Raw genomic sequence first — 27,850 nt, forward strand, 5'->3', positions numbered from 1 at the left:
AACCCATTGAATTACAGACCCATATCACTGACCTAAATTTTCAGTATGATTTTGGAGCATATACTGTACTCGAACATTATGTTCAAAATCAAATGGTTAAATATGTGTGAAATCTTATGGGACTTAACTGCTAAGGTGATCAGTCCCTAAGCTTACACACTACTTAACCTAAATTATCCTAAGGACAAACACACACACACACACCCATGCCCGAGGGAGGACTCGAACCTCCGCCGGGACCAGCCGCACAGTCCATGACTGCAGAGCCCTAGACCGCTCGGCTAATACCACGCGGCTCGAACATTATGAATCACCTTGAAGAAAATGACTTATTGATACATAACCAACACGGATTCAGAAAATATCGTTCTTGTGCAACACAACTAGCTCTTTATAACCATGAAGTAATGAGTGCTGTCGACAAGGGATCTCAGATCGATTCCATATTCCTAGATTTCCAGAAGGCTTTTGATACCGTTCCTCACAAGCGACTATTAATCAAATTACGTGCACATGGAGCATCGTCTAGTTGTATGACTGGATTCGTGATTTCCTCTCAGAGCGGTCACAGTTCGTAGTGATAGATGGTAAATCATGGAGTAGAACAGAAGTGATGTCTGGCTTTCCGCAAGGTAGTGTCATAGGCTCTGTGCTGGTAATAATCTGAACAGCCCCTTAGATTGTTTTCAGATGACGCTGCAATTTACCGTCTAGTAAAATCATCAAACGATCAATTCCAATTACAAAATGATATAGAGAGAATTTCTGTATGGTGCGAAAAGTGGCAATCGGCACTAAACAAAGAAAAGTGCGAAGTCATCCACATGGAGACTAAAAGAAATCCGATAAATTTTGGGGACACGATAAATCGCACAAATCTAAGGGCTGTCAATTCGACTAAATACCTAGGAATTACAATTACGAGCAACACAAATTGGAGAGACCACAAAGATAATGTTGTGGGGAAGACGAAACAAAGACTGCGCTTTGTTGGCAGAACACTTACAAGATGCGACAAACCCACTGAAGAGGCGGCCTACATTACACTTGTCCGTCCTCTGCTGTAATAATGCTGCGCGGTGTGGGATCGTTACCAGGTAGGATTGACGGAGGACATGGAAAAAATGCGAAGAAGGGCAGCTCGTTTCGCGTTATCGCGCAATAGAGGTGGGAGTGTCACTGATATGATACACGAGTTGAGGTGGCAGCCACTGAAACAAAGGCGGTTTTCTTTTCGGCGAGATGTATTTACGAAATTTCGATCACAAACTTTCTCTTCCGAATGCGAAAATATTTTGTTGACGCCCACCTGCGTAGGGAGAAATGATCATCATAATAAAGTAAGAGAAATCAGAGCTCGAATGGAAAGATTTAGTTGTTTCTTTTTCCCACGCGCCATTCGAGAGTGGAATGGTAAAGACGTAGTATGAAAATGGTTCGATGAATCCTCTGCCAGGCGCTTAAGTGTGAACTGCAGAAAACCATGTACATGTATCTACATCTACATCCATACTCCGCAAGCCACCTGACGGTGTGTGGCGGAGGGTACCTTGAGTACCTCTATCGTTCCTCCCTTCTATTCCAGTCTCGTATTGTTCGTGGAAAGAAGGATTGTCGGTATGCCTCTGTGTGGGCTCTAATCTCTCTGATTTTATCCTCATGGTCTCTTCGTGAGATATACGTAGGAGGGAGCAATATACTGCTTGACTCTTCGGTGAAGGTATGTTCTCGAAACTTTGACAAAAGCCCGTACCGAGCTACTGAGCGTCTCTCCTGCAGAGTCTTCCACTGGAGTTTATCTATCATCTCCGTAACGCTTTCGCGATTACTAAATGATCCTGTAACGAAGCGCGCTGCTCTCCGTTGGATCTTCTCTATCTCTTTTATCAACCCTATCTGGTACGGATCCCATACTGCTGAGCAGTATTCAAGCAGTGGGCGAACAAGCGTACTGTAACCTACTTCCTTTGTTTTCGGATTGTATTTCCTTAGGATTCTTCCAATGAATCTCAGTCTGGCATCTGCTTTACCGACGATCAACATTATATGATCATTCCATTTTAAATCACTCCTAATGCGTACTCCCAGATAATTTATGGTATTAACTGCTTCCAGTTGCTGACCTGCTATTTTGTAGCTAAATGATAAAGGATCTATCTTTCTGTGTATTCGCAGCACATTACACTTGTCTACATTGAGATTCAATTTCCATTCCCTGCACCATGCGTCAATTCGCTGCAGATCCTCCTGCATTTCAGTACAATTTTCCATTGTTACAACCTCTCGATACACCACAGCATCATCTGCAAAAAGCCTCAGTGAACTTCCGATGTCATCCACAAGGTCATTTATGTATATTGTGAATAGCAACGGTCCTATGACACTCCCCTGCGGCACACCTGAAATCACTCTTACTTCGGAAGACTTCTCTCCATTGAGAATGACATGCTGCGTTCTGTTATCTAGGAACTCTTCAATCCAATCACACAGTTGATCTGATAGTCCATATGCTCTTACTTTGTTCATTAAACGACTGTGGGGAACTGCATCGAACGCCTTGCGGAAGTCAAGAAACACGGCATCTACCTGTGAACCGGTGTCTATGGCCCTCTGAGTGTCGTGGACGAATAGCGCGAGCTGGGTTTCACATGACCGTCTTTTTCGAAACCCATGCTGATTCCTACAGAGTAGATTTCTAGTCTCCAGAAAAGTCATTATACTCGAACACAATACGTGTTCCAAAATTCTACAACTGATCGACGTTAGAGATATAGGTCTATAGTTCTGCACATCTGCTCGACGTCCCTTCTTGAAAACGGGGATGACCTGTGCCCTTTTCCAATCCTTTGGAACGCTACGCTCTTCTAGAGACCTAGATGTAGAGCGTCGGGTAAACATTATTACCCTCTTTCCATGTCATCCCTTCTTAGTAAAAGTAAAACTGAAGAAATAAAAAGTAAATAAAAATAAAAAATAAAAGTAAAACAGGCGAAATATGCGAGGGAGGAAGGAACACTTTTAAAGGTGAAGTACATGTATATGCAGTGATTGATGAAAATGTTGATGTTCAAATAATCTGTTTAGATTTATTATGTTGCTCCACACAGTTAAAAAAGTCTTTTTTTGTTTTTACCTGCCAAGATCGAAGTATTAAAAGAAAATTACATAAACATTTTTTGAGAAGGATGTATCGTGGCTGGACACTAATTATCCAGCATTCTTTACTATTACAAATCGATCCCTGGGAGATCTTAACGTGTTGTAGGCACGTAATATTTACGTAGATCAGATTCGACTATTTTTCACTAAGTAGTTTTCTCTTCATTTACTTTTCTTTACCAGATTTTCGTGCACAAAGAAAATGCTACACCTCAGTAAACGTGGAAACAAAACTAAGAAATTTGTGCTCTCTACACACTCATAAGCAAATCAATTACAGGCACATTAGTAGGGGCGTATGGATCGCCGGTTCGCGCTGGTTACGCCTGTGTCCAGTAACACAACTAACTCCAAGACGCAGCCAAAGCGTTGGTGAACTATCCTGATCCGAGATCACACTACCGTCGACCAAAGATCACGAAGATCGGGCGCAGCAAAATACAATATGCGCTCGAAGAGGTCCCAGATCAGTTGCATTTAGATCAGGTGAACTCTGGGGCCACAACAGCACACTCCTATCTCTGAAGCGTTACTCAAACCATACAAGAGTTAAGTAGGCTGTTTAGGTTTTTATATTGGTAACGCCACGTAGCGCTCTGTACGAAAATCACTGGCTTTGCTGTGTGCAGTCTGTGGCTGGTTTGCGTTGTTGGAATCTGCTATTGTGGTGTTGAGTAGTTGGCTGTTAACAGCGCGTAGCGTTGCGAAGTTGGAGGTGAGCCGCCAGCAGTGGTGGATCTGGGGGGAGAGATGGCGGAATTTTGAGAGCGGACGATCTGGACGTGTGTCCATCAGAGACAGCAAATTTGTAAGACTGGATGTCATGAACTGATATATATATATATATATATTATGACTTTTGAACACTATTAAGCTAAATACATTGTTTGTTCTCTGTCAAAATCTTTCATTTGCTAAGTATGCCTATCAGTAGTTAGTGCCTTCAGTAGTTTGAATCTTTTATTTAGCTGGCAGTATTGGCGCTCGCTGTATTGCAGTAGTTCGAGTAACGAAGATTTTTGTGTGGTAAGTGATTCACGAAAGGTACAGGTTATTGTTAGTCAGAGCCATTCTTTTGTAGGGATTTTTGAAAGTCAGATTGCGTTGCGCTAAAAATATTGTGTGTCAGTTTAAGCACAGTCATTCATAATTTTTCTAAGGGGACGTTTGAAGAGTGACGGGGAAACAAACACGTTCGGACTGTAAGTTTACTTTTTGAGACACTATGGCTCACTTCTATGGAGTTCCCATTGCATCCTGTACAAATATCTCGAACACGAGAATATCTTTACCCCTTGCTTCAAATGTTCCTTGTTGGCAACTGGGATGCATCCACTCAGTGGACCATTCTGCAATCTTCAAGCATCTGATGGTGGTACTCAAGCGTCCATGCTATTTCCTCTACCCTGTCATGCGTGATCAGCAAAAGTAACTGAGAGATGTCAGTTGTGCTGCCTTGTACATCCCTAGTAATGCACAAGTTTGATCTCCAGTGACATACAGAGAAGGAAAGCACCCCATATGTTAAACGGAATTAATTAAAGGAAATAATAATGTCACGCAAATGAAACATGTTACCAAATGATAATTAGTAAGTGTTGCCCATTAGAGCATGACAACATAGGTTCAAATGGTTCAAATGGCTCTAAGCACTATGAGACTTAACATCTGAGGTCATCAGTCCCCTAGAACTTAGAACTACTTAAACCTAGCTAACCTAAGGACATCACACACATCCATGCCCGAGGCAGGATTCGAACCTGCGACTGTAGGGGTCGCGCAGTTCCAGGCTGAAGCGCCTTGACAACATAGGTACCACACGACACACACACACACACACACACACACACACACACACACACACACGCACGCACGCTATATATACATACGAATAATACACGAATACAACCAGTGGCTGCAAGGACTGCTACTAAATTATAGAAGGAGCATGGAAAAATAGGTTCGAACACCAGTAAGATCGCCAAAGTGCATACTGGAAGCAACTAGCTAACGGCAAAGCATTGAAATGGCGTAAAACGCTCCTGAGGGGAATGAACCAGCAACACATCGCTACGGGATCAGTGTTACAATGCTGGTCCGTCTTACCAAACTTGTGGCATAAATACCTAAAGCGACGGCAGTAGCGGCTGGAGACTCTGAGCTCAATGCTCAAGTGGCGACACTGTCATAGATGACGGCAAGGATCAAGTCGTCAGTCGATCTTACTCTTTGACCGTGTAACTGTGAGTGCTCTCCTCAGACTGTCAGACAGAAGTGGACTCTTCGCTCTCCTAGCAGTAAGTGTACTCCATCTGAAACTCAGGGGTTTATGTCAGAACAGGAATCTCGCTGACCAATTCTCGGTGACATTGCGAGTTCCAATCAGTAAAAATCAAGTGAGAAAGTTAAGCAATGCCATACTCCTTCGGGTTTTCGCTATATCTTACCAATAGTGCCTGGGAGTGGGGTAGAGGGCAGAAAATATCTCCCACTCCATGGTACAATTTCGAAACAGACCTGAGAGAAGCTCGACACGTAGGCACAGGTGTGAAAGAGTGTGATCTATGGAAATTAGCAGTAAGAACCAATCAGATCACAAAACATTAAACTCCATCTGAGGAGACCTCAGAAGGCCCAGTAGTACCTATCGACCGTCATGTCATAATCATCTGATAGGGGTCGCTGGATGAGGATATGGAAGGGCTGTGGTGACTAACCCGCTCTCCCAGCCTCTGTTGGCGTTCGTGACTGGAGCAGCTATTTCTCAAACAGCTAACTCCTCAATTGGCCTCACAAGCATTGAGTGCACCCCATTTGCCACGTGCTTGACAGACCAGGATGGTCACCCATCCAAGTGCTAGCCTAGCTCAATAGCACTTAACTTCGGTGATCTGATGGGAATCGATGTTACCGGTGTGGCAAGGCGGTTGGCCAGTCAGAATGCTGGACTATGAAATTTAAACTGAATGTCATTTTGGGGTACGGGTCCTGAGACAAATGGCTGTTCACAAGCCACAATCCGGAGAGCGACATGCAACTAGAGATTCCTTACCTTTCTGAAGGATCCTACAAACAATATGGCTATTTTTGGGCAGACAGAGCCATCCCGTCTACTGTCCGGAGATTGTGAGCGTGGAAATGCGAATGCCACGCTGGCTACCGAAAGCTGTAACTTTGCCTTCGCTCTTACAAGGATGAGGCTCCTGGCTGTTAAGGAAAAGACCTCACTCTTTCAAATTAGCGTGAATGCTTCAAAGTCAACGGTCCTCCACCAAAATACACTCCTGGAAATGGAAAAAAGAACACATTGACACCGGTGTGTCAGACCCACCATACTTGCTCCGGACACTGCGAGAGGGCTGTACAAGCAATGATCACACGCACGGCACAGCGGACACACCAGGAACCGCGGTGTTGGCCGTCGAATGGCGCTAGCTGCGCAGCATTTGTGCACCGCCGCCGTCAGTGTCAGCCAGTTTGCCGTGGCATACGGAGCTCCATCGCAGTCTTTAACACTGGTAGCATGCCGCGACAGCGTGGACGTGAACCGTATGTGCAGTTGACGGACTTTGAGCGAGGGCGTATAGTGGGCATGCGGGAGGCCGGGTGGACGTACCGCCGAATTGCTCAACACGTGGGGCGTGAGGTCTCCACAGTACATCGATGTTGTCGCCAGTGGTCGGCGGAAGGTGCACGTGCCCGTCGACCTGGGACCGGACCGCAGCGACGCACGGATGCACGCCAATACCGTAGGATCCTACGCAGTGCCGTAGGGGACCGCACCGCCACTTCCCAGCAAATTAGGGACACTGTTGCTCCTGGGGTATCGGCGAGGACCATTCGCAACCGTCTCCATGAAGCTGGGCTACGGTCCCGCACACCGTTAGGCCGTCTTCCGCTCACGCCCCAACATCGTGCAGCTCGCCACCAGTGGTGTCGCGACAGGCGTGAATGGAGGGACGAATGGAGACGTGTCGTCTTCAGCGATGAGAGTCGCTTCTGCCTTGGTGCCAATGATGGTCGTATGCGTGTTTGGCGCCGTGCAGGTGAGCGCCACAATCAGGACTGCATACGACCGAGGCACACAGGGCCAACACCCGGCATCATGGTGTGGGGAACGATCTCCTACACTGGCCGTACACCACTGGTGATCGTCGAGGGGACGCTGAATAGTGCACGGTACATCCAAACCGTCATCGAACCCATCGTTCTACCATTCCTAGACCGGCAAGGGAACTTGCTGTTCCAACAGGACAATGCACGTCCGCATGTATCCCGTGCCACCCAACGTGCTCTAGAAGGTGTAAGTCAACTACCCTGGCCAGCAAGATCTCCGGATCTGTCCCCCATTGAGCATGTTTGGGACTGGATGAAGCGTCGTCTCACGCGGTCTGCACGTCCAGCACGAACGCTGGTCCAACTGAGGCGCCAGGTGGAAATGGCATGGCAAGCCGTTCCACAGGACTACATCCAGCATCTCTACGATCGTCTCCATGGGAGAATAGCAGCCTGCATTGCTGCGAAAGGTGGATATACACTGTACTAGTGCCGACATTGTGCATGCTCTGTTGCCTGTGTCTATGTGCCTGTGGTTCTGTCAGTGTGATCATGTGATGTATCTGACCCCAGGAATGTGTCAATAAAGTTTCCCCTTCCTGGGACAATGAATTCACGGTGTTCTTATTTCAATTTGCAGGAGTGTAGAAAGAAGGGAAAAGAACACAACAGAATGGACAACTACTCGTGGTTTTGAATCTTGATTGCAGTTATTTTACAGCGTCAAAGATCGACAACTTGATCAAGGGAACGAGCGTAAAGTATTCACAAATATGTTGTGCGAGAGTTTCAGAGAAAACTGGCCACGTAACAGTGTTGTAGCGTGAGCTTTAGAAAGGTCTTCAACAAGTGAGATGTATGCTGGCCAGTCACCAATGTACGAGGGTGAGTCAAATGAGAACCTTAAACATTTTTTTTAAATATTATCTTTTGTCCAGAAGTGGTACAAAGCTGTATCACTTTTCAACATAATCTCCCCCACGCTTAATACAAGTCCTCCAGCGCTTACAAAGTGCATAACTTCCTTTAGAAAAAAATTCTTTTGGTAGTCCGCGGAACCACTCATGCACCACGTCGCGTACCTCTTCATCAGAACGGAACTTCTATCCTCCCATTGCGTCTTTGAATGGTCTAAACATATGGAAATCAGTTGGGGCAAGGTCTGGTGAGTATGGTGGATTAGGAAGACCCTCAAAATGCAGGTCTGTGATTGTTGCAACTGTTCTACGGGCAGGGTGGGGTCTTGCATTGTCATGTTGCTGACAGCAATCCACGTCGCTTTGATTTGATTGCAGGCCACAGATGATATTTTAGGAGATATGTGTATGATGCACCGGTGACAGTGGTCCCTCTATACATGTAATGCTCCAAAATGACGCCTTTTTCGTCCCAAAAGAGTGTCAGCATAACCTTCCCTGCCGATGGTTCTGTTCGAAACTTCTTTGATTTTGGTGATGAGGAATGGCGTCATTCCTTGCTCGCTCTCTTCGTTTCCGGTTGGTGGAAGTTAACCCAGGTTTCGTCCCCAGTAACGATTCTTGCAAGGAAGCCATCAGCTTCTCGTTCAAAGCAAAGAAGTTCTTCACAAGCATCAACACGTCGTTCTCTCATTTCAGGAGTCAGCTGCCGTGAAACTGGAGCACATCATGCACAATGTGGTGTGCTGACCCATGACTAATCTGAAACGTCTTCGTTGATCCATTATGGATCATGAGACGACGGCTGGCATGAACTTCTTGATGCAATAATTTACCAACAGTCGTATGTATTGTAGAAATTTATTTTCTTTTATGAACTTCTATGTGCTACCAGTTTCGGCATTACATTGATGGCATCTTCAGGCCCCACACGTCATAGTCGTAAAATCGCTATACACGGAAGGAGCCATATAACTGGATCCGTGAATCAATCGTGCTGCAACAGATCTTGGTGACCAGGCGTCACAGACTGTTTAATTCGCAAGTTTGCGAGGACGGGCAGTAGCTCGTGATGGCAGTGATGAGAATTTCGGTCGACCAAAAAGGGTGAAAACGCCTGAAAACATCGAATAGACACTTGCTGTGTTTCAAACCAGCCTCAGGAAATTGATCAGGCGAGCTGCACAACAGATAGGAATCAACAGAGAGACACTACAAGAAATTGTTGTTGAATACCTGCGTCTTTTCCCATAGAAAATTCAAACCCACCAACCATTAAGCCCCAGAGCCATGGAACAACGGTTGTGTTTCGCCAACAGTCCACAGGATTGACGAACAGGACTCCGAGGCGAATATCATATGGTTTAGCGACGAAGCCCAATTTCATTTGGATTGGTTCGTGCGGTGGCCGTGCGGTTCTGGCGCTGCAGTCCGGAACCGCGGGACTGCTACGGTCGCAGGTTCGAATCCTGCCTCGGGCATGGGTATGTGTGATGTCCATAGGTTAGTTAGGTTTAAGTAGTTCTAAGTTCTAGGGGACTTATGACCTAAGATCTTGAGTCCCATAGTGCTCAGAGCCATTTTGATTGGTTCGTCAACAAGCAAAAACGGCGCATTTGGGGGACTGAGAACCCCGCATTTCGGGATCGAGAAACCTCTTCACCTTCAACAGGTGACTGTGTCGTGTGCAATGTCCAGTCACGGAATAATCAGTGCGTTATTCCTTGATGGCACGGTGACCACCGAACGGTACATGAAGGTTTTGGAAGGTGATTTCATCCTCATTATCCAAAGCGACAGTAATGTCGACAACATGTGATTCATGCTCGACCTCATCGAGGCAGGAGAGTGTTTGATGTCCGGGAGGAGCAGTTTGGAGACCGCATTCAGGCTGTGGGGTACTCAGAGGTCACTGGCATGGCCCTCGATTGGCCGCCATATTCTCCGGATCTGAACTCATGCGACTCTTTTTTTGTGGGACTATAATAAAGACAAGGTGTACAGCTACAACCCCAAAACCATTTCTGAGCTGGAAACAGCCATTCAGGAGGTCATCGACAACACCGATAATCAGACACTTTAGCGGGCCCTGCAGAATTTCGCTATTCGTTCTTCTCCGCCACATCAAAGAATGGTTCAAATGGCTCTGAGCACTATGGGACTCAACTGCTGTGGTCATAAGTCCTCTAGAACTTATAATTACTTAAACCTAACTAACCTAAGGACATCACACACATCCATGCCCGAGGCAGGATTCGAATCTGCGACCGTAGCGGTCGTGCGGTTCCAGACTGTAGCGCCTAGAACCGCTCGGCCACTCCGGCCGGCCTCCACCACATCATCGCCAAGGATTGCAGGCAAATCGAGCACGTCATAACCTAAACCCGAATCCGTTTAGTGACGTTTACATGTTGAATAAAGTGTGTTCACGCCATAGTTTGTACCTAATTTACTTTCTTCTCTCACGCTGTACTTCCATGATACCAAACTGCGGATTATTATCTCTTACTATATATTCAACCGTAATAAAGTCAGCACATCTATGAAAAGATCCTGGAGAAGAGAATAAGAAGCAGTATTGAAAGTAGACTGCAAGAGGAGCAGGATGGTTTCAGACCGGGAAGATCAACAACGGACCTCATATTTGCGGTAAGGCAACTGCAGGAAAGGCACTATGAGTACGGGAAGGACTTAATCATGGCCTTTTTAGATATTGAGAAGGCGTATGACAGTATCTATAGGGGCAAGCTCTGGGATGTGCTGAACGCAAAAGGGATAGATGAAGAGATAACACGAAAAGTCAGAAAAATGTATGAGGGAAGTGAGAGTTGTGTGAAAGAAGGGAGGGAACGTACTGCATGGTTCAAGCTGGAAAATGGGCTGCGACAGGGAAGTGCACTTTCGCCTTTATTGTTTATTATTGTTATGGATGAAATCCTACAGCAAGTATCAGATGCAATTGGAGAGCATAAAATGAAAGCAGTGCTTTTTGCCGATGGCCTGATGTTATGGGGAAATTTCGAGAAGGAGGTGCAAGAGCAGTTAGATGTATGGGAGGCAACGGCAGCACAATATGGAATGCATTTCTCTGCAAAGAAAAGTGAAATAATTGTCACAACAAGGAAGAAGAATAGGCCAAATGTGGATATAACTTGTGGAGGGGAAAAAGTACAAGTGGTAGAGAACTTCAAGTACCTGGGAAGCATGATTGAAAGTAAAGGGGGAAACGCAATGGAAATAAATGAAATGTGCAGAAAAGCAGGGCAGTTCTTCAAATGCATTAGGGGGCTTATTTGGAGTAAGGAGGTGCCACAGAAATCCAAGAGAATTATATACCGAACCTACTTTGTCCCCGTATTGGCATACGGAAGTGAGACATGGGTAATGCACAAAAGCGACAAAAGTAGAATACAGGCTAGTGAAATGAAGTTCCAGAGGAGCAGGTTGAGTGTACCAAGACGAGACAGATTGCGAAATGTGTATGTGAGGGAAAGACTAAAGGAGGAACCAGTACAGGACAGGATAGAAAAATCAATACTGCAGTGGTATGGACACATGATGAGAATGGATGAGGGAAGAATTCCAAAGAGGATGTTTGATCTGCAACTGGAGGGGAAGAGGCCCAGGGGAAGACCAAGAGATAGATGGGTGAAGGGAGTGAAGGAATGTGTGGCGAGAAGAGGAGAGAACTGGACGAAGGTGAAAGAGGGGGAATGGTGGAAAGACAGAACACGATGGAGAGGCTTGTGTTCCCGACAGACCCAGCCAGTGGCTGGAAACTGTCCAAGATGATGATGATGATGATGATGAATAAAGTCAGCACATCATTACGATCCTACGTAATCGATGTCTACGTTCAATTCTAACCCCTCACGTAAGTCAAGTGAATCAGTTACGCTCTCAATTGATCTGGTTGCTTCTTTATCCGATCTGGTGCGACTTATTCAATTTCATAAAGCTGCCTATGATCAATAATTCAGAGTTTCGTTACTAGAATCGCATTAGGTCGTGTAGCCCATAAGGAAGTGTAACATTAATACCCAGGGAACCTTCGCTTTAGTGGCGTCGAGTTTCTCGCGAAACCCCTGTTAGGAGAATTTAGAAATGTGGTATTCGAGGAAGATTATACTTCTTGTTTGCTGCTAACATTATGTGCCTTGTCTAGGGACCATGAGGACAATGTTAGAACGAACAGAGCACATATGGAGGAATATAGATAGTCATTTTTCACTTCACTCAGCGAATGTGAAAGGACAGGAAATAGCTAATATTGACCCGAATCATTATGTCAAAATTATACAGACTGTAGAAGATTCTGAACTCAGTACTTTGAGAATTAATGGTCGAAAATAAATATTTCGTTCTTCCTTGACGTAAACGAGTCAGGCTGACCGTTGTGGCCGAGCGGGTCTAGGCGCTTCAGCCCGGAACCGTGCTGCTGCTATAGTCGCAGGTTCGAATCCTACCTCGGGCATGGATGTGTGTGATGTCCTTAGGTTGGTTAGGTTTAAGTAGTTCTAGGTCTAGGGGACTGATGACCTCATATGTTAAGTCGAATAGTGCTTGGAGCCATGCGAACCATTTTGAAACGAGTCAGACCTACGCCTTACAGCACTACCATAATAAGCTCACAGAAGTTGCTCGAAGTAGTGACTGAGTTGAAAAAATAATTTGGCCCAACTGCTTGTACATACTGTTTACGCAGTTACTGTCCCACCAGGATCGTCCACTCCGTATGCGAGAAGTGTACACTGCTCAGACCAGCTGACAGGTTGCCGCCATCTGCGATTGCAGCCGCTGATATTAATATTTATTTATTTATTTATTTTATTTATTGCCAAATTATAGACCTGTTACCTCATGTTTAAAACAGGTCGTACATCTTACAATTTTCGTTTTTCATCAGTTTTCTCTTCTTTTGTTTTCGCTACAACATTTACAAAAAATGATACTTTTCAAAATACCAATAATTTAAGATTGAAATACAAATAAAATTTTGTTGTTTTTTAAGAAGAATATAAAAAGAAGATAGGATAGATGAGAGATTTGTTAGTACCGTCACCGAATGTGAATACCTCGGAATGGTTTATTCGAGCCGTTGACCGCCAGTCACACAGACACAGACACAGACACAGACACACACACACACACACACACACACACACACACACACACACACACAAATGGTTATTAGTAGACAAATAATGTTGCTTATCATATTTATACTAATCCTATGTATTAATACTTTGGGTGCCCATCCATGTACAGCATTTGGTGTTTTCTTGGCTAGATTGCCAGCACTTTTGTGTATTTACTGTCACATCTCAGCTTCCTCCTCATTGTCACTATTTTCGTTATCACTGTGGGTATCGCTGTCCATTCTCTGGAGATTTCTGTTACGCTGCACATAGGCATGTCTGTAATGTCGTTTCCGCGTATACTCTTCATATGTTGTTTTTGAAATACTGTTTGTCAGTGCGTTTAATTGTGCCCATTGTTCTTCGTCTTTTATTGCTGTGTATATATCGATGTCTGTACCTGTGTAATCTAAGTGTAGTGTATGTCAATTGATCGCGTATTGCCCGCAGAAAAAGACAGTGTATTCTGGGGAACCTTCTTCCCCGCATGTGCGTGTAGGTGTCTGCCTCAGACTCACGCGCTTTAAGTGCGTGGGATAAGGTCCGTGCCCGGTTAAGAAATGTACCATACCGCGGCTGGGATCGATATGTCTCATTCTCAACCGCTCCCTTATGTCAGGGAGGAAGTCGTGCAGTCTACGTCCCTTATCACTTACATCCCACTCACCTTGCCATGTATCCAAACGCCAACTTATAAGGTGACGTATCGTCTGTATGGGCACACCGGTCTGTATGTTAATATGGAAGAAGAGGAACCAGAAGTACGAACTGAGATAGATAAGAAGACAGAAGAAAGACTGACACTCTTCCTGTAGATACCACCGACTGCAGTTCCATAGCTGGAACTGCTCAGGTGCTGCTGAAGACAACCGTTACCTTGGAGGATGAGCCTCTATTGGTTACTTTATGGTTCCCACGTACATGTATCAGGTCTGCTGTAAGCAAATGCTTGTTAGCTTACATTCGTGCGAACACACAACCCGGCAATCTCCTACGCTTGAGTCTGCCGAACAAAGGGCATTCAAGCAGGCGGTCCCCTCTACGGCAAAGGAGAAGTAACAAGTCAGACCGGCCCCAACAAACAGCTGATATTATATATGCCAAAAGAGGCAGGCAACCCTCCCTAAGGCGACACGTGAAGGGAGACGAGCACTCTTTGGATACTTCCGTGAAGCTCTCGGAAATCTGTGACGTGGGACTGGTCGCCCTTCGCCATCTCAGGGGAACGTAGAGAAGAAAGATCCTAGCGCGTAAAACTCTGTGTTGTTTAGAAGAGGTAGTTCCGTCGCCGCCAGTCATAGGTGGCCCGAACCTGTGACGACCGATTCCCGGCCAGAGATGAAGAACTTTGCATATTCGCATCTCACCTCTGCACAGCTAGCACTGGCAGTACTATATCTCTGGTAGGACTTGAATTTTTAGCGCAGTACCGCTGGGCCACTTCCGTCCATCTTGTGTAGATGCTGATGCTCAAAGACGGAAAACTTGTAACTATTGAACTTCGGTGTTGGTGCCTTGTGATTTCCCTTCTTACAAAGATTTTCTCAACTAGCCGGCTACAGTACGGATGTCCGTACCATAGGACCCACAGCCACCTCACTTTTCAGAGCTGACCTTACAACAGATAGGTGCTGACCGCTTGCAACGCCAAAAGGTGACGCACTGACCCTTCGGTCACAACACGATGCTTATTGATGAATCGTCTCCCACACGATCCAATACCAGCTCCTCAAATGCTACTGTGCGAACAGTTCTCCGTTGAGGTCTCAGCTATCTCTCTGTAGCTTTAACTACCCAGTTTCTCATTATTATTATTATTATTATTATTAAGTATAGCCATGATACCGTTAATGTGTGGTATAATTAATAATTAAACTTAATGTAAATAAATGTGACAGGTAGCAGAAAAATACAAGTACTTAAGCACGACAATGATTTCAAATGGTTAAAATGGCTCTGAACACTGTGAGACTTAACATCTGAGGTCATCAGTCCCCTAGAACATAGAACTACTTAAACCTAACTAACCTAAGGACATCACACACATCCATGCCCGAGGCAGGATTCGAACCTGCGACCGTAGCAGTCCCGCGGTTCCGGACTGCAGCGCCTAGAACCGCATGGCCACCGCGGCCGGCACAATGATTTCAATAATAAAACACCGCACCAGTTACATTTTTTCATACATAGCAGGACGCGTTTCAGGTTTATTCGCATTGCTACTATTAACATTGGTGTTGCCTGTCATGTCTGTAAGTGTGTTGCTCATCTTCTATTGTCCTGCAGCCATATTTTTCTGCTTTTAAGGTTTTTTGCACAATGGAAGCGGACAGTAACTTAAAAATAAGGAAATACATCTGCCACGCGAAAAAAGCCGAACAACAGGTAGACATCGTATACAATGTAAATAGTAGCAATGCGAATAAATTTCTGAAAGACGTTGTGTAATATATGAAAAACAGTAACTGATGACACGTGTGACACTGAATGGGGCGCATCTGAAAACGGCGGGAAGTTTCACAAGTACCTGGGTAGTATAATACAGCGAAATGGAAGAAATAACCTAGAGCGTAAAGAGGTCCCCCAGAAAAATAAGGGGGTGGTTTACTGAACGTATTACGTGCCAATTCTGTTGTACTCTTGAGGCATCTGGATTATGAAGGAAAGAGAAAAAAGTGAATGCGAGCAAGTGAAATGAAGTTTTTGAGATGTTGTAAGTAGGCTGTTGAAGTTTTTATATTGGAAACGCCACGTAGCGCTCTGTATGAAATTCACTGGCTGTGCTGTGTGCAGTCTGTGGCTAGTTTGCACTGTTGTCTGCCATTGTAGTGTTGGGCAGCTGGATATGAACAGCGTGTAGCGTTGCACAGTTGGAGGTGAGCCGCCGGCAGTGGTGGATGTGGGGAAGTGAGATGGCGGATTTTTGAGAATGGATAATCTGGAGGTCTGCCCATCAGAAACAGTAGATTTGTAAGAATGGATGTCATGAACTGCTATATATATTATGACTGTTAAGGTAAATACATTTTTTGTTCTCTATTAAAATCTTTCATTTGCTAACTATGCCTATTAGTTGTTAGTGCCTTCAGTAGTTTGAATCTTTTATTTAGCTGGCAGTAGTGGCGCTCGCTGTATTGCAGTAGTTCGAGTAACGAAGATTTTTTGGTGAGGTAAGTGATTTGTGAAAGGTATAGGTTAATGTTAGTCAGGGCCATTCTTTTGTAGGGATTTTTGAAAGTCAGATTGCGTTGCGCTAAAAATATTGTGTGTCAGTTTAAGCACAGTCTTGTACAATTTTTCAAAGCGGACGTTTCAATGTCAAACAGATGGAAGAAAGATGGATGAGAGATGAGTGTCGTAGACAAACGCGCTGAGGTTGGTTAATTATTTCTTGACTTCCGGAAAGCATTATATACAGTTCTGCAATGTCGGTTAGTGAACAGAATACGAACTTACCGAGTATGGGATCACAATTGTGACTGGACACAGGACTCTCTAATGGTTAGAGCTCAATACGTTATTCTTAACGGGATGAAATCGACTGATGTACAGTTAATTTCTGAAGTACGCCAGCGAGTATTGTTGAGCAACCACTGTATATAATATTCACTGCAAGAAAAAAATACAACACTATCAAGGACAAGGTCATTTTATTGACAAGTGAGGTAACATGTAATTTGTCATTCTAGGAGTGTGTGACAATGCGATAACAAATTCAGACCAACTGAAACACACACAACACAGTAAAAGGTGCACATACAGTTGCACCACTACACAGTGTGCCCCCCACCACCACTCTGGCAGCTGCACAGGCGTGCATCGTCGCACGCAAATAGACTGTCACAAGCGTCTTGCGTCTTCGGCAGTGGTTCTTGCAGGCTCTGAAGAAGCAGTAAGCTCCCACGTCATCATGTCCCGCAAGTGTTCGCTTCCCGAGCGCGGGGTCCCGGGTTCGATTTCTGGCAGAGCAGGGATTGTCACCTGCCTCGAGATGACTGGGTGTTTGTGTTGTCCTCATTATTTCATCATCATTCATGCAAGTGGCGAGATTGGGCTGAGAAAAGGTTGGCACTTTGTACGGGCGCTGATAACCACGCAGTTGAGCGCCCTACAATCCAAACATCATCATCATCATCATCATCATCATCATCATCATCATCATCATCCGTAAGAGTTCAACTGACGAGAGATGTGCTGACCTTACTGGTCATAACAGTTGATGTACACCACGATGAACACGTTACGCCGCAACAGCCGTTTGTGGACGTGCACTGTCCTGCTGAAAAATGCGCACCAGCTTACTGGCGAAAATAATGGCAATAGTACGGTGCTAACAGCCAGTGAAATATAGCGGGCACTGGTTGCGTTATATTGCAGGAACACCGAATGTGAACACAAGTTGTAACTGATGACTTCCCACACCATGAAGCCTTTGATGGGCTTTGTGTGTCGAGGGAGAATGCACTCCAGAACAGCCAGCTCAGCAGGTATCGGCTTACACGTGCCAGGTTCAGCACACGCTTACAAACAGAACCAACTCGCATCACTGAAACAACTCCTTTCACGACGCCAAAGGCGCCATGGTCTCTGATGACACTGCAGATGCCACATGTGCCCGGATTTCATCCTTGGATGATGTTCAGTGATGCTCGCAACATGAGTCGATTTTCACCAGCGTCTATACAACGCGGACGACTCGAACCTGGTCTACATGTGTGTGGAATGTTCCACAGACCAGTATTGGCAGCAAAGACACATCACCGATACGTTATAGCTAACATGTGCAGCAGTCCGTCAATACATCCATCCACTATCCCGCAGGCCTGATCATATTTCTCAAGTTGTTGTAACAGTGGCACGTACTCGTACACTACTGGCCATTAAAATTGCTACTTCAAGAAGCAATGCAGATGATAAACGGGTATTCATTGGACAAATATATTATACTAGAACTGACATGTGATTACATTTTCACTCAATTTGGGTGCATATATCCTGAGAAATCAGTACCCAGAACAACCACCTCTGGCCGTAATAACGGCCTTGATACGCCTGGGCATTGAGTCAAACAAAGCTTGGATGGCGTGTAGTCACTGGCTTATTGTGACGAGCCAGTTGCTCGCCCACTATTGACCAGACGTTTTCAAATGGTGAGAGATCTGGAGAATGTGCTGGCCAGGGCAGCAGTCGAACATTTTCTGTATCCAGGAAGGCCCGTACAGGACCTGCAACGTGCGGTCGTGCATTATCCTGCTGAAATGTAGTGTTTCGCAGGGATCGAATGAAAGGTAGAGCCACGGGTCGTAACACATCTGAAATGTAACGTCCACTGTTCAAAGGGCCGTCAATGCGAACAAGAGTTGACCGAGACGTGCAACTGATTGCACCCCATACCCTCACGCCGGGTGATACGCCAGTATAGCGATGACGAATACACGCTTCTAATGTGCATCCACTGCGATGTCGCCAAACACGGATGCGACCATCATGATGCTGTAAACAGAACCTGGATTCATCCGAAAAAATGTCGTTTTGCCATTCGTGCACCCAGGTTCGTCATTGAGTACACCATCGCAGGTGCTCCTGTTGTTGTTGTTGTTGTTGTTGTTGTTGTTGGGATGTTTAAGGGGGACTAAACAGCGAAGGTCATCAGTCCCCCATTCCAAAAACAGGCGAGACAAAGTCGCGGAGCAGATAAAACCCCAAGGGGAAGGAGACCCCCCCCCCCCCGGGCACTGAAGAACACAAATTAGGCAACGAACACTACAGAAAAGAAGAGTACAGACGAACACCAGACAGAAAGAAACAGTAGAAAAGAAGATGGCCGGAGACTGGTTGACTGACCACAAGAACTAAAAAAGGGAAAGAGTCAACCATCCGACGACACACCAAAACAGCAACAAATATTGAGAGACGCGAGGACAAAAGACACAGAAAGGGAAAGGTGCAGGACCCCCCTAAATAGAACCATAAAAAGGACTACCACGGATATAACGTAAAACATTGTCAGCCGTGGAGGCATTGTCGCTTAAAACCAAAGGCAAAGTGCCCAGGAGATTAAAAGACTGCCGGAGGGTGCGCAGTCGGGGACACTCCAATAAAATGTGGGCGACTGTCAGCCGGGACCCACAACGACACAGGGGGGATCCTCCTGACGCAAAAGATGGCCGTGCGTCAGGTACGTATGGCCGATGCGCAGCCGACACAGGGTAACAGAGTCCCTGCGAGAAGCCCGCAGGGAGGAGCGCCAAACATCGGTCGTCTCCTTGACAGCCCGCAGTTTATTCGGGGCTGTCATGCTACGCCACTCAACAGACCACATCCCAAGCACCTTACGGCGCAACACCAGCTGCTGATCGCGAGCCGTAAGGCCGATCTCCAAAGGTGGGGCGTCGATCGCCCCTTTGGCCAGCCTGTCAACACGTTCGTTCCCCGGGATGCCAATGTGACCTGGCGTCCAAACAAAGGCCACCGAACGACCAGAGCGGGTAATGGTGGAAACAGACCCCCGAATAGAGGACACCAGAGGAGAAGAGGGATAGCAGCGGTCGATGGCCTGGAGGCTGCTCAGGGAGTCACTGCAGATGACGATGGACGTACCTGAGCAGGAACGCATATGCTCAAGAGCGCGCAATATCGCCACCAGCTCTGCAGTAAAAATACTGCAGCCAGCCGGCAAGGAGCGCTGTTCAACATGGGCAGCGTGAGCAAAAGCGTAGGCAGTGCGACCATCAACCAGGGAACCTTCAGTGTAGACAGGCTCACAGCCCGGAAATGAGGCGAGGAGCGCAAGAAAACGGCGACGGAGGGCCACAGGCGGAACCGAGTCCTTGGGTCCCTGTGCCAAGTCCAGACGGACGGACGGCCGGGGCAAACACCAGGGAGGCGTAGGTGCACGGACCCGGAAGGGAGGCAGAAGAGGGAATGAGCCCAGTTCCGACAGCAGGGACCGAACGCGGACAGCTACGGAAAGCCCAGACCTAGGTCGCCGTTCGGGCAGATGGAGGACCACGGCAGGGAAAAGCAGGCGATGATTGGGATGACCAGGCGAGCAATGCACGTGGACAGCATAGTCGGCGAGCAGTCGATGGCGGCGAATCCGCAGCGGGGGAACCCCGGCCTCCACCAGTAGACTATCCACGGGGCTCGAACGGAAAGCGCCAGTTGCAAGCCGAACCCCACAGTGATGTATGGGGTCTAACAACTTCAACACTGAGGGTGATGCAGACCCATAGGCCAGGCTCCCATAATCAAGCCGGGACTGCACAAGGGCCCTGTACAATCGCAGCAGCGTGCAGCGACCTGCACCCCAAGACGTGTGGCTAAGGCAGCGGAGGGCGTTGAGGTGCCGCCAGCATTTTTGCTTCAGCTGAGTAAGATGAGGAACCCACGTGAGCCGGGCATCAAACACGAGTCCTAAGAAGCCGCAAGTGTCCACCACTTCAAGCAGGTGGCCGTCGAGGTAAAGGTCAGGATGAGGGTGGACCGTCCGACGCCTGCAGAAGTGCATAACTCGAGTCTTGGCTGCAGGAGCTCCTGTCTGTGATGCAGCGTCAAGAGTAACCGCAGCCATGGTCTCCGAGCTGATAGTCCATGCTGCTGCAAACGTCGTCTAATTGTCCGTGCTGATGGTTGTTGTCTTGCAAACATCCCCATGTGTTGACTCAGGGATGGAGACGTGGCTGCACGATCCGTTACAGCCGTGCGGATAAGATACCTGTCATCTCGACTGCTAGTATACGAGGCCGTTGGGATCTAGCACGGCGTTCCGTATTAACCTCCTGAACCCAGCGATTCCCTATTCTGCTAACAGTCATTGGATCTCAACCAACGCGAGCAACCATGTCGCGATACGATGAACCGCAATCGCGATAGGCTACAATCCGACTTTTATCAATGTAGGAAACGTGATGGTACGCATTTCTCCTCCTTACACGAGGTATCACAACAGCGTTCAACTCCGGTCAACTGCTGTTTGTGTATGAGAAATCGGTTGGAAACTTTCCTATGTCAGCACGTTGTAGGTGTCGCCACAGGCGCCAACCTTGTGTGAATGCTCTGAAAAGCTAATCATTTTCATATCACAGCATCTTCTTCCTGTCGGTTAAATTTCGCGTCTGTAGCACGTCATCTTCGTGGTGTAGCAATTTTAATGGCCAGTAGTGTATTTGAGGGATGGTTGCACCCAAGAAAGCACTGTTGATCTCTAAACTCAACACATCACTGCCCGAAGATCCAAAACAGAGGGGGCACATACAGGACGCCTCTTGAGCGCCATCTGATTGCCGACGACAGTGGCAACTACCATTACCACCTCTCGATGCACCCATATTATACCCTGGCGCATCTGAACAGAGACCCTGAGGGAGTTGCATTTACTTCTGGCAATGTATATGCTCGTTAATAATCTGATGGATAACGACAGAAGATTTATGAGGCTTTTTGCAGGCGGTGATGAAATCTATAGCAAGGTTTCAAGGTTGTGAGAAAATGCAGAAAAACCTGCAGAGGATGGATGATTTGTGTAGGGGGTTAAAAATAAGTGAATGTGACATATTGCGCTTAAAGAATGAAAAGATCCAGTACTGCTCGATTACGCCATTGGCAAAACGTCACTAAGGACAGTAACAAACCGTAAAATATCTAGAAGGAAGCGTACAGAGCGACTGAAAGTGCAGTGACGACATGGAACAAACAGTAGAAATAGCAGACGCGAGGCTGAGATTCATTGGAAAAATCCATAGAAAATGTAATTCATCCACGAAAGAAGTCGCTTACGAAATAATTGTTCGACCGATTCTTGAGTCCTGTTTCCCCGTTTGGGAACCTTACTAAGAAGAATTATAGGAAGTAGTCTAACAAAGAGCGGCACTTTTCGTCACGGGATAGTTTAGAAAGTGCAAAAGCTTCAGTGGCGGCCGCGTAGGTTGATGAAGATCTGGGATACATTTTACATCCTGCCATACATCTCTCTTGAAATGATCATGTCCATGACGAAATTAGAGCTCATATGAAATTTCAGCGACGATTGTTCTTGATGAATGCAACGGAAGAGAATGAAAGCGATAGTGGGGTTAGAGATAGTCTACGCTACACATCGTGACGTCGCTTGCGAGGTACAGCGTGTAAACTTTTAGATGGCAGACCTCTCCCTAGTCCTGAATCGGTAGAAGTCGGTAAACGTCGGGAGGCTTCGGTAGGCACGCAGTTTCGACTGCTGCCAACATTACGTAGCTGACTGTGTTGTACAAGGTAGCCATTGTCGTCTGCTTCGCGCTGTACTGCTCTGCGTGTTTTTATTGTGCAGTTGTGCTAAACATTATCAAAATGAGTGAAGAGGCAGTTGCTGGCCCATCTCGGGAGTCGACAACAACCCCTACCGGTAGGCCTACGGTTAGAAGGAAACCAGTATTACGTAGCGATGCTCGCAAAATTATATTGCGTGTGATTGAATGCTGCGAAAGAGAAAGGGAGCAGAAAAAATTGCTTCACCCCATTTACAAATCTTCAGTGAGAGCTGCTACATACACAGGACAAAGCATGTGTAGCATTGGAAGATTCAAACAGTTTTCCAAGAATCATCCTGGCGTATCACCACAAACGCCTGGCAAGAAAAGGTGAGTTTCCATTTCAGATATTTTGTTCACGATCACTTTGAAGGAGCCCCCTATTTCATCCTAATTACCTTATATTTCATTTTTCCTTGCTACTGTATTGCTTTGTATCGAAACACCACTGGTAACTGTATTGTTTCGAAACTCATTCATATTACAGCACATTTCCAAATGGTTTGTGAGCGCATAGTAGACAAACATACACACATTCATTTTGATATAAATAGATTTTAATGTACATGACGATTTCAGTTTCGTTTACGAACAACATTTAAAGCGAGTTTTACTTCCAAGTCTTTCGTCTGCTTTCGTGTAAGCATGACGCGCAATTTGTAGTGCCAGCACTGCAACTGGTAGGTGTGCCTTGTCCCGTCCCCCCCCCCCCCCCCCCACCTCCCCAACGGTTCCTCTCCCCTCGCCAGCCAATGCTTGCTTCCTCCTCTCCCCGCACTCCCCTCACAACTCTGCCGCCTTACAGTTAACACACTGTACAACATAGATGTACGGCTTGTTATGGAGACAGAACATAAGGAATCCTCGAAGACGAGATTAAAGGAAAAAGTTTCAACTGGCATGAGTGTATAAAGAGAATGAACGAGACAAGGATACATTGGAAGATGCACTAAATGAGAATGAAAGGATACAGGGGAAGGCCAAGGGAAAAGTGGCTAAAAGGAGAGGAAGAAAGAATCCGGAAGACTTGAGAAGATGGGGAGGCTTGTGTTTCAAGCAGTCAGTGGCAGTCCCGGCAAACGGTGTTGGTAGCGATAGTAGTAGTAGCAGAAGAAGAAGAAGATTATGATGATCACTGCCATCAGCGAAAATGTTTAAGGGGCTCCGGAAAGGCTCAAAATCATGAAAAGTTCAATTTTTACTTTTTTGCGTTTTCTGAATCTGCAGACTATTACCTTTTAATAGATATATAATTTATTCAATTCCGAAGACTACAACTATTTTTAAATTTTTTTTGAAATGTGTTCTACATGGGCGTGACCCACTGTGGCGCTGTTAAACTGCTGTCAAATGGTGTTATTATTAACGTCCGTGTTCATCAGGTACATTTCAGTGATGTGAGATTAAGTATGTGTTGTGGCTACCCTGTGATGGTTCAATATATATCGCTGGTGTGATTGTCGATTGTTTCATGTTTATTTACTCTGTCGTTATCTCGAAAATATTCGTAATTAATTCTGTTTCTTGAGTCTCCGTTTTGTTGAAGTATAATAATGAGTAAAAGTAAAGTTGTTAGAAATCCTCTGAAGGCTTTTAAGAAAAGGAGAAATGTTGGAAAGCCAAAGGTATGTGTTATTACTGTAAACAATAAAGACGATAACCAAGTGAGTGAACCTAACCTCTCAAGTACACCTGCCCATAGCAGTCAAAGTGGGATAGAAAATACTTCACAGAAGAATCTTGGTTCAATGAGTGAAAACTATGAATGTTTTATGGGCGAATCGGATGTGAATGAAATATTTGATATTTCGGTTCTCAAAGGAATTTTTTCAAACTGTGTAAGATGTATTCATTGTAGTGAAGTTGGTCTGGAACTCTCCATAATAAAGCACGTAGGACTTGCTAGTGAAATACAACTGAAATGTGATAAGTGTTCATACATGACCACCTTTAGGAACAGTGATGCTTGCTTAAGAGAAGGAACGCCTTCGGGCTGCAGACAGGGCTGTAAAGAGTCTAGAAATACAAGCAAGAGTAAACAGGAAGAGGAACAAGAGGAAGCTGGAGGAGAAGTTTGCAGAGGATGAAGATAATCCATCCTATGGACCTGGAATGCACTAAAAAGTTAATCCAATCTTTGTCGCTCGATTCCCAAAACTATTATTTTCTCATACTAATTACATGTTTTCTAAGGATCTTCCAAACATATTTGTTTAAAACTTTCAGTAAATGTTACACAGTACCTTCTGCATAATTTAACACAGCCTTTTTCCAAAAAACTGTATATTTTTGAATATATAAATAAAAAATTGCAAAAAAATGTTGTGAATTTCCATTACAATTGAAAAAAAATCATCTTTAATAACTGAACTAAAATTTTGTAAAATCCCTGTGTTAAGTTGTAGCCCATATTCCAATAAATAATCTGTAAAAGTTCAACTTCCTACCTCAAATACTTTGTGAGGAAAGATGTAATTTATAAGCGTTATTTTAACATTGCAAGTGTAGGGCGTTCCGGAGCCCCTTAATTGGGGCAGGGACATTATAGGCTGTTATACATCCATCGGTTCTATGTCGTTTGAATTTAGTCGGTACATTTTGTCACTGGCAAGGAATCCGGTCGTGGAAAAACAGAGTGCATACTCACGCAGGCGGTGCTGGATGCCGAGCGTCTTGTTCTCGGGGCTGTAGAAGGTGAGGATCTCGTGCTTGGTCTCCTGGATGAGCACGTTGAGCCAGACGGAGAGGTTGGTGCCGATCATGTGCATCAGGCCGAAGCGGGCGAGGGCGCGGTGCTTGTACACCTTCATCTGCTGCAGCAGCGAGTCCTGTCGCCGACAAATAAAAGACTGCTCAGGCCACGCACAATCTCTAGAGCTGAGATTCTAACTACACTGTTGTATTATATCAATAAGAAAAGGATTGGTTGTAAACCACACAACAGTTAAGTTTCCAACATAAAAGTTACTCTTTTTGCTGTCAGGTAAGAGTATTATTTGCTTAATTTACAGCCTGCAGTACGCGACATCATTAATCGCGTTCAAAATGCCATAACTAAAAGTTGTCATCAACTGTAAGCGTGAAGAACTCAACACGTCACTCTTAAAGGGATTAAATCGACAAATGTAAAGGCAGTTTCGCGAGTATATCAAATGGTTAATGTAGTGGCTTTACTGTTTACAATATGCAAGTTGTAATGAAGAGATGACATTGAACTCACGCAAACAGTTCTCGTGAAAACAAAACAGCAGCTTTGGTACACACTACTGTTTCTGAGCCTGTAGCACTGAATAAACAAGTTGTGTGAATCTTCTTCTTGTAAGTTGCGCCGTGTCTTCAAACACCTTAAGTGACAACCTCATCAGTGGCCAAATTCAGCTCGTTTATGAGATTCAAGTACTTTTTATTTCGTAGGAACACTTGTCCTAAGAAATTATAAAAATGGGTCTTTCGCCGGTGAATATCTATTTATGAGGAAAAAGAGTGATGTTTTCACAAGAATGTAATTTGTCCGTCATGTGGTCTACTAGGGAGAAATATCAAAGAAAAAGTTTTTGTTCATTCAATTCCTGGATTTGCAAGATGATATATTAATAACTATGGCGAGGAAGTGCGAAGTAAATGTTGACGTAGGGGTAGTTAACAGGAAAGCGATGTTGAAAATACTGAAGAAATGTAGTTCATAAGAATCTACTACAAACGTAATTCCCTTCGGTAATATTCATCGATAGGTAGTGAACGATATGGCTACGAAAACTGGCAACGTGTCTTACAGCCATATATGATCGGATTCATAAACATGATACTGTGATTTCAAAACGGCAATTTCCTTCTTGAAACTCACTACTGGCTAAATTTACTTTCTTGATAAGCTTTATCATTCTCTCGTGATTGCATTACAATATGAATATTGGTATTTTTTTATTTCAAGGTTATAGCCACTTATAAGTCGTACGTGTAGAAATGTGTAATAAGTTAACTAATATTCATTCCGTGACCTTCATAGCGTTGAAATAACTATAACACACTATATCATCTTTCTCAACCGTTTTCATTGAAATCGGACGTCTGCATTTCGTAAGCGGAAATAACGGTTTGAATATCAGTATCACGACATACCGATCATTATTAAATCCCTAATGATACAAATGTGGGTTGCAAGTTAGAATAACATTATGTGCTCATAAGAGAGAAATACACATGTCTGTTTACATACTCACGGCTTCCAGCATACAAGTCTGTCGAATGTTTCTCATTTAGTGTTTAGTTTTAAGGTTTCTAACATTGCCTTAGTGGAGTACTCACAGCGCGTACATAACATGTAATGTCTAGAGGTAAATTTCTAAAAGATTCAAAATATATTTTTCACAGATATTCACTAATCATGTTAGCTACAACGGTACTTAAAATATGTGACAGGGTTATGTAAAAGAAATATACTGCACAGAAGAACGCGGAATTTCTTCAGTAACGTGCTTGAAACAGATGCATTGAAAGTGGAAAAAATCCATGTATAATCAGTACTTTCTGAGGAGAAGAGATGCACTTTATAAATTGTCTGTTAAGACTAAATTGGTAATTTACAGTGAAATTGATTCGTCGTCGATAATAATGGTTGAGCTCTGTGGCTCTGAATTAAATTACTTGAAGAAAAGCAGCTGCCACACACTTTTTATGCATTTTATTTACGCCATGTCTTTCTGAGCACTGCGTTTCGAGGTTGAAGCCGCTGTGTGCAAAATCACAATTCTCTTAGCTACCAGGTACCCTGATGTGTAAATAAAACGTAAATGTAGAACTCGGGGAACACGTTAGCAAAGAATTTGTTATCTTGCATAGGGAATCTGTAAATTTCGAAACCCAATCGACATAAACAAAGGATTAAGGAAGACATAAATGTATGTGTGAAGATAGGTGAAAGTACGAAACGCATCTTAGCACAAAAAAAGTGATGTAGAAGGGGCTGGTTGCTGTATTTACTCGTGTTGTTTGCACTGCGCCTCGAAGCGCGGTTGAGGCTGGGGTGGCCGCCTACACAAGACATCGCTGTCAGTGGACTCACCTCGTTGTTGAGGAATATGAAGTACATCTGGATGAAGATGAAGGCCATCCGCGTCGCCGGGGTCAGCGCCAGCAGCACGTTATGGCACTTGGTGTTGCGCTCCAGCTCGAAGTACTGGCCGAACTCCAGCCCCGAGTAGATCATGCTGCCGATGCCAAACGCTGCGGACACCAAAACGTCACAACGTCACCAATGGCCACCAGCCAAATACGAAGGGGTTCGACAAGTAAT

General features: G+C 45.1%; 1 protein-coding gene across 1 annotated transcript in view; it reads right to left on the reverse strand.

Annotated features, from left to right (window-relative positions):
- The window catches only part of LOC124789239 (proton channel OtopLc-like), a 259,793-nt gene that overhangs the window by 48,268 nt on the left and 183,675 nt on the right, over positions 1-27,850 (reverse strand). Inside the window, exons 7-8 of the mRNA XM_047256534.1 lie at positions 27,620-27,780; positions 25,205-25,370 (exon numbers count right to left, since the gene is read on the reverse strand). Of these exons, the coding sequence (XP_047112490.1) occupies positions 25,205-25,370; positions 27,620-27,780 (327 nt within the window). The remainder of the gene's footprint in view (positions 1-25,204; positions 25,371-27,619; positions 27,781-27,850) is intronic.

This window comes from Schistocerca piceifrons, chromosome 3 (assembly GCF_021461385.2).
Source record: "Schistocerca piceifrons isolate TAMUIC-IGC-003096 chromosome 3, iqSchPice1.1, whole genome shotgun sequence".
In the NCBI taxonomy this organism is placed as follows: Eukaryota; Metazoa; Arthropoda; class Insecta; order Orthoptera; family Acrididae; genus Schistocerca; species Schistocerca piceifrons.